The following is an 8,134-nucleotide window of genomic DNA, read 5'->3' as shown; positions in this document are numbered from 1 at the left end:
CAGCAGGTGGTGGAGACTGTTCTTGCTCGTCATCTTTAGACAAGATTGTGTCAACCTGAGGTAACCCTGAAAAGTTATCCTCTGGCAGACCCTTATTGGCTTCCACTTCTGGGAAGACCCCTGTAAGTGGGCACTGCTGCTGCAGGGGAAGTGGTGTGTCTGTCTGACCTTTGGTCTCCAAATATTCTTTGGTAAACTGCTGTTGGGTTTTCATCTGCAACTGCCTTTCCACCTTCTGTAGCTCCTTCAATATTTTCTTCTTCTTCTGTACTTGTTCTTCTCTGTTCTTTTTAAGTTCTTCAATCTTATCTTTATTTAAAGGTTCACCTTGAATTAATTCCAATGATTTAAGTTGTGCTTTTTCAATAGCACTAATTCTCTGTCCAAGTTCATTCAGCTTGCCTTCAGTCTCTTCTACTATGCATTCCAAAGGCTGGTATGGGTGAAAAGGTGGCAGTAGGTCCTTATCTGCTACCTGCAGGGAACTTGACTTCTGCTTGGATGCACCTAAGCACATGAAAAATGTTTGAAAAAATGCCATGCTGAAGATACCCCAAACCTCCCCTCTCACCCACCAAAAAAAAAAAAAAAAAAAAAAAAAATCTTTACAACCAACACTGCACATCTGGCAAACCACAGAAAGGTAAACCCTACACTCCATGTTAAGACAAGAAAGGACAAAGCACATAGGATCAATATGGCAAATTCCAGCTAACATCCCTTTGAACATAGCTATTTTAATCTTAAGGAATAAGGGACCATTAGGGTTTCTGACATACATGACAACGCATCTGGGAATAGAAATCAGCCAGAGCAGCAATGCAGTTTAAATAATTTACTGAGGTCCCAAAGATGTTCTGCCATGCAGAACAATTAAACTAAGACTAGTTTCCAGAGGCTAACTTCCAACAGCAAGGTTACAAGCAAAAGTAGTCTGTATTTGAGAGAAGACTAACTCTACAGTAAGATCAGTATTTGAACTAGTATTTCTCCAAACACCACAGCATTCCACCTTTACACTACAAACAGAATCCTGCCAGTGCAGACTTAACGGATACAAAAGAGATTTTGAAGCTTTAGCACCTTTTTAACAGTTCTGAGACACAATTAACAGCTTGCTTGCCTCCCTCGCTAACAAATGAACAATTCTGCTCCCTATTATAACTTACAAAATAATATTCAACACAAACCTAGTACAGAACACCAAGCCAGGGCAGTGCTTCTCTGAGCACTCACTGCCCTCAAGCAACCCAAGGCTGTTTTCCCAAAAGTCACATCTGTGAAACCTCCAGGCAGATCTTACTAACAGGAATCTATTAAGTGCTGAAATTTTAATTATGACTTCAGCATAAGAAACATTAATTAAAAATGTGGAAGGTTTTAGTGTGATCAAACACTCATTTGCTATACCCAAAGTGATGCATGCAGCTTAAAAAAACCACAAAAAACACAAACCAAACACTTGAGTATTTACAAAGCAGACTCATACAATTAATCATTAAAAGAGGCATTAGAATTGTGTAGTTTGAGCCATGGCTTAAAGTTACCTAAATGTCACACAGTTAAGTGAAAGTCTGGGTGCAAGAACTAAGACCCAGGTCAGTCACTAACTCTGGAAGTTTCCTAAAACACAATTTATTTCTCTCTGGGCCTTCCTTCACCAAAATACTAATTCACAAGTGACTTCATTTTGCTTTGCTGTCAAAACAGGAGTCACATAGACCTCACTCTGAAAGGAATCTGCTTTTTTTTTTTGAGGAACTAAATGAAAAAGCAAACAAATGTGAGAATTTTCTCCTAAAAGAGAATGTTCTCGTATAAAGAGAAAGAACAAATATTAAAATAGCAATGAACCCACTCTCTGCTGAATGCCTTCACCAGGTTTTCAGGAGTGAAAGCAAACCATACCTAAATTTAAGGGAAACAACAAAAATGTGAATAACCCCAGGAAATAGCCCAGCATCCCACCGACACCGCAGACGCCCTTAGGTGTGAGCCCTTTCTCCTGTGCAACGCTTTACACGGCTGCCTTGTAGGGGTCAGCAGTTCCAGCTGAATACCTGTTCCAACCACTACTGTTATTTTGTCTCTGAACCATAAGCGAGTCCCAAGACAATTTCTCAGAGACAATAAAGAATGTGACTAAAGATTGGCAATAACTTGCTTTGTGCTGGCTGGCAGACGTTCAGCTCAAGCCTGCTATCTGCTGCTGGCTCTTTGCCTTTGCAGGGTACTTGGGGTTTATATGGCTCTCCTTTCATTTTAAAAAGTGTGCCTTACAACGTACAATTTGCAGATCACTCAAAAAAAAAAAAAATTGCACTCACCAAAAATGCTTGTGTATATCTTTGTTAGAAACTAATCAAAGTCAATAGGTATCTTTTGAAACTAAGCTGCTTCCCTGCTGAAGTAGCAGGGACATTATAGTAACCTAACTGCAAATTAACCCTGCCTTTAGGGTGCGAGTAAGATGGGAACCCTTTGCACTGCTCAGTTTAATGTCATTCCTAAAGTTACTGTATCTATCATTTCAATCATAACACAATGCGATCCCACAACCTGGCAGCTCTGGACAGCCTCCATCACTCTGTAGGAAAGAAAAGCTGCAGTTCACAGAGCCACCAAATAACAAAATACCAATATTGTCCCTCTCAGTGAAGTCCCACCTGGGGACAACACAAGCCTGTCACAGGAAAACTTTTCTACAGGCACAAGTGAAAGCAAAGAGCAGAAGCGAAGCCTCATATCAAGACCTGGACTGGTCTCACAGTGGGCAGTGCTGCCCAGACAGCGGCTCACACCAGGAAGAACCACGGAAAGTTGGGACATTTTCTGAAGACAGATGCTGGGAAACCAGCAAGTGAAGAGCTGGGTTCTCAAGTTCCAGAAGAGGTACTGAGATTTACTTTAACCAACTCCTACTTAGCTAGCAGGGCCACTTTTCAGGTTCCAGATCACCTTTTCTGTGCCTACAACTTTGGGGACACTGGAAGAAGATGAGGGGTAGGAAGAAAGATCTGCTAAACTTGACATGCACAGTGGAACAGCCAGTTCAACCCAGTGATGGAGGAAGATGCTGTTGGTAGCTTTGAATATGTAAACACTGTATTATAATAATATTGAAAGTATTTAAAAGTAACAATTTCCTGTTTTATCCAAATCTCTTCTATATTACAATATCCTGAAAAATACTGTGCCCATTTTAGTCAATAATTATGAACAAGACGGTACTTCATACTTTCACTTTTGAAACACCCAAGAGCAGTAAGACTTAAAAATCCAATCATAGGCCAGATGGTAATTACTGTAGCTTTTTTAAATTTTGTTCATTTATCTTGTTGGTGGACCATCCATCTTCTACACAACCAACCCACAAAAAAATTAAACCTAGCAATATTAAGTAGTCAATCTAGCCCCTAAAGCAACTGTTTTGGTAACTTTTAGAAGACTTGTTTAGTATGGAGTGAAGACTGAGGATCAATGAAATCCAGATGTTGCTGCACACATACCACCTGCCATCAGGTAATCATGATTACAGGACAAAGAATTGTTCAGTTGACAGAAACCCCAGCGTGGTTATGGGCACGCCAGGAAAGCCACAGAGTAAGGAAGGGACCGGTTGCCAATTTATTTTGTGAACTGTAGCACCAATTTGCTCTTTTATTTATATTTCCACATTCCTACAGGTTCTGGTCCCTAACCTGACCAACTCAGCCTTTGCCACCATTCCTGCAGAACATGCACATGTCTTCAACCAGTTTTCTGTCCAACAGACACAACTCAGGTTAAGAGCTACTCTGCACAAATGCAGCTTCCCATCCATTTGTCTGACTCCTTATTCTCTCCAGAAGATGAGGTAAATGTTTCCTACAGAACCCCCCTGTACTTCTCCTGTACACTGTAAATAATGTCTTTGGTACCTGAGTTGCAATAGTGAGTTCACCCAGATGAGCCTCCCCCAAGCCCCATTACCAGTCTCTGGAGCACCCAGTCCATGGAGGACACTATTACCAGTTTTTAATGCCTTCTGGCTGCAAGTAATGTTTAAAGGTCCTCAACACCGCAAGCAAGAGTTTGGAAGAGTAACCGTCATATTGATAGTCCTTAGGTGGCTCTCCTAAGCAATTAAACTCTTCTAATTTAAACTTGCCTAAACCACATTCACTCTTTATCGGGCTGCTGCCTATAAACAAGGCTGATACCGTATCTCATTCTGAGTGCTTATGATTCTCAAGGAACTTGCTCTTCTAGCCTAGACTTCTAATCCATCAGATGTCTTCTTCTCACAAGAAAGAAATAATTTATATGCCCTTTCACAATGAATAGAGCAGCATAAGCGAGATGCTACTGTTCCAAAATAAGCCTAAAATGAGCTTATTGACCCCAAAGACACTGCTATTTCATGTACTGTCTACATTTGCAAACACTCAAGTGACAGCCTTGTACTTGACAGAAGCAACACAGGCAGCTTGTGCTGTCCTCTGAAAGTCTGAGGCTGAGATATTTCCTAGAAGGAAGTGTTTGAGAAACATGAAGTAGATAAGTAATTGTTACATAAATGAAGCCTCGTTCAGATCTTACCCTAAAAGCACTAACTGATCAATTAGCAAGGACAGATATTTGTTGTATTGTAGAGCAGGCAACAAAAGTTTAAGAAAAATCACTACTTTATTTTTCAGGTCTTTTCAGAAAATGAAAAAGACCAAAGGTTTGTTTTTACAATCCATTATACTCTTCAGGAACTTGTTGTCAACACAACTTACATTTCAGCTTAGTCGTTTTCATCTTGGCCACCACCTGAAACAGTTATATTCTACTTTACTTTTTATTAGCTGGAATTCTGGGGCTTGTTGACAGCTCATTAATTTCTAGAGTTGTTAAATGGGAGAGGAAAAAAAAAAAAAAAAGACTGCATCCAAATCCAAAGAGTAAAATTCCAAAAGATTTTTCCAGGATAAAAAAAATGACCGCAAGAAAAAGGGTTAACTGTGTGATACACATTTGTACATTCAAATACATCTTCTCTGCTGGAACCAATACCTAAGTATATAAATCTGTATGAATCGCCATGTCACCGTGATAGGCAACATTACCTAGAACTTAAAAAAAAAAAAACAAACCAAAAAAACACCCCACAAAAAAACCAACCAAAAAAACAAACTCAACCTGTTCCTCACTTCACAAAAGGCACATGTCAGGAAGCATCTATTCATACTAAGATCTCTGTGCTTTAGTAACAGAATTGGTTGTCCACTGTTCTTGCACTTCAGGGGTTTTTGAAAAATCTGATTTCACTCAGAAGTTGAGTTTGCAGTTTCAGAAGTTGAATTTCCAGTCTGCGATTAAAATTCACTAGCCTTGTCAACAGGAATAGGATGAACTCAATATTGAATTTTCCTGAAAATTCTGTGTTTAACTGTAATTCAGCTAAACTGAATTCAGTAAAAAATTCAGCTCTAAGAACCTGGGGTAACAATTAGTCAATCCATAGACACACAAATGCAAAGTACAATACTATATAATTGGGCAACAAAAAAAATAGCCTACTTCTCCCAAGTAAATTCATCTGCTATATTGTTTTTAATACATACTTAATTCTTCTTTATAAAGAACAGGATGATTTGTGGAGGGTTGAATGAGCAGATGAAGTTCTACTTTCACTATGGTCCTCCTGCAAACCGTGCAGTATTTTTGCCAATCTCTAACTGCTCTTGCAGCTGTTTGTATGGAAAACTTGCAGGGATTAAGTGCAACGATATCCAACAGGCAATGGTTACATGGCTGAAAACAAGCAAAGCTTAACTGAATTTTCTAACATTCAAAAATTTGAGTTACTTTCCAACCTTAGTCTTCCCAAGTTCCCTCTGGTGGCTTGACAGAATCTAACTGGAAAATTACTGAGATGTAATTAAATCAGTCTGTGGCAAGCAGGTGGAAGCTTCAAAAGAGCGGAATTTCACAAACCACCATGAAAAGATTTTTATATACTTGTGCTCTTGGGGACCTACAAGTGTCTTGTTTTTAAATCATCTGCCTGCATTGCTAAAGATTCATATAAAAGAACAACAACTCTAAGTCTTGTAAGAAAGTATGAGTGAAGTTAGAAAGCCATGAGGCATGGACCGTTACCTTTCTCTTCCTAAGTCATTCCAGGTAACTGGGTCAGCTGCTGACCCAGGCAGAAAATAAGAGGAAATGGCAAGAGTTAATCAGATGTTGAAGCACATGAAACAACAACCAGGCAGCTGGACTGTGCAGTAGAGAAGTCTGAAAGGATTCAGAATGGAAAAGCAAGAAAATCAGCTTTTTAGTTCTACTGTTAACCTGGCCCCTATCTCAATTAAATCACGCAATGTATGAGTTCTCTGCCAGAATATAACTCAGCATTAGGCATAAACGGCAGATATTGGAGTATATAATATTTATTGAGTTTGTAGCTAGTGAAGCTACGTGGAGTTTGTTTTTCTTTTCTTTCTCCGAGCCATTAGATTTAGCATGGGGACATAGAGGATACCATATATTGAAGGTCTAACTTTGAAAAGCTTACAGATTCCAAAAATCCTACTCAACTTTAAGGGAACTGTTGGTCTCCTTCCCAAGGATCAAAGGCAGACATGGGCAGCTTTCACATGAATAACTTAAGTCTATTAGGTCTTGTGGAATCCTAAAAACACACGCACCGCAAATAGAAATGCTGCAAGTTATTTCCACAATGTTCTAAAAACACACCATGAATTCAAGCCACAGTGCTCACCAGGCACGCTCTGCCAAAGACAGAGGCAGAATCATGAACACAGCTGGGACTTTCAGAGCCCATTGTTACTAAACATGAACTTGCATTTACAAACTAGACAAGATCATCAACCACAACACTATTCCACCAGCTGATTTCCTGAAGAAATCCAACAGCATTCCTTTTGACCATTCCACATGCTGGGCACCGAGACGCCCTGGCTGCAGGGAAGCGGACACGGGGGCAGTTAGAGCTGCCTCACTGCCACTGCGCTTTACACCCCTCTCAGCGTAAAGCAGGAGGCAACCTCTGGACCTACAGAAACAGCCCAGTTGTTTTTTTAATAGCCGCAAGACTGTGCTGTGCTGCTGCATGGGAACTGCTGCTGGCTGCTGAGCAATGCTGACCACGTTGGAGCGAGGCCAGCAGCAAGTACACAATGCCCTGAACTAATTCTGCTGCTTCTTTCACCTGATCTTTGCTTCTGTCTTCACTGTTCAGGCCAGTCCTCGGGAGACCCAGACTTTGTGGGTAACAGAGGAAGTCTGGAGGAAGCAAGACTTTCCCTTGGTTGATAAGGAGCAAGTTAGAGATCAGTTAGATAAACTGCATATGCACAAGTCCATGGGGCCTGATGGGATGCACTCTAGAGTGCTGAGGGAGCTGGGGGAAGTCATTGCTGGGCTGCCCTCCATCATCTTTGAAAGGTCATGGAGGACAGGAGGAAAGCCAATGTCACTCTAGTCTTCAAAAAGGGCAAGAATGATGACCCACGAAACTACAGGCTGGTCAGCCTCACCCCCGTCCCTGGAAAGGTGATGGAACAGCTCATTCTGGGCATCATCTCCAAGCATCTGGAGGAAAAGAAGGTTATCAGAAGGAGTCAACATGGATTCACTAATGGGAAGTCATGTCTGACTAATCTGATAGCCTTCTATGATGAAGTGACTGGATGGGTGGGTGAGGGAAGGGCAGTGGATGTTGTCTACCTTGACTTCAGCAAGGCTTTCGACACTGTCTCCCATGTCATCCTCGCAGGCAAGCTTAGGAAGTGTGGGTTAGATAAATGGACAGTGGGGTGGATTGGGAACTGGCTGACAGATAGAGCTCAGAGGGTTAGTGGCACAGAGTCTAGCTGGAGGTCAGTAACAAGTGGTGTCCCTCAGGGGTCAGTACTGGGTCCAGTTCTGTTCAATATATTCATCAATGACCTGGATGAAGGGATAGAGCGCACCATCAGCAAGTTTGCTGATGACACAAAACAGGGAGGGGTGGCTGACACACCGGAAGGCTGTGCTGTCTTACAGCGTGACCTGGACAGGCTGGAGAGTTGGGCAGAGGGAAACCTTATGAAGTTCAACAAGGGCAAGTGTAGGGTACTGCATCTGGGGAGGAATAACC

General features: G+C 41.4%; 1 protein-coding gene across 1 annotated transcript in view; it reads right to left on the bottom strand.

Moving 5' to 3' along the window:
- ANKHD1 (ankyrin repeat and KH domain containing 1) overlaps positions 1–8,134 on the bottom strand; it is a 106,158-nt gene that overhangs the window by 36,218 nt on the left and 61,806 nt on the right. Inside the window, exon 15 of the mRNA XM_009890698.1 lies at positions 6–507. Coding sequence (XP_009889000.1) covers positions 6–507 — 502 coding nt within the window. The remainder of the gene's footprint in view (positions 1–5; positions 508–8,134) is intronic.

This window comes from Charadrius vociferus, unplaced genomic scaffold (genome assembly GCF_000708025.1).
Source record: "Charadrius vociferus isolate BGI_N301 unplaced genomic scaffold, ASM70802v2 scaffold828, whole genome shotgun sequence".
Classification (NCBI taxonomy): domain Eukaryota; kingdom Metazoa; phylum Chordata; class Aves; order Charadriiformes; family Charadriidae; genus Charadrius; species Charadrius vociferus.
The sequence above is the reverse complement of the archived record's forward strand: the minus strand, read 5'-3'. Positions and strand labels throughout refer to the sequence as shown.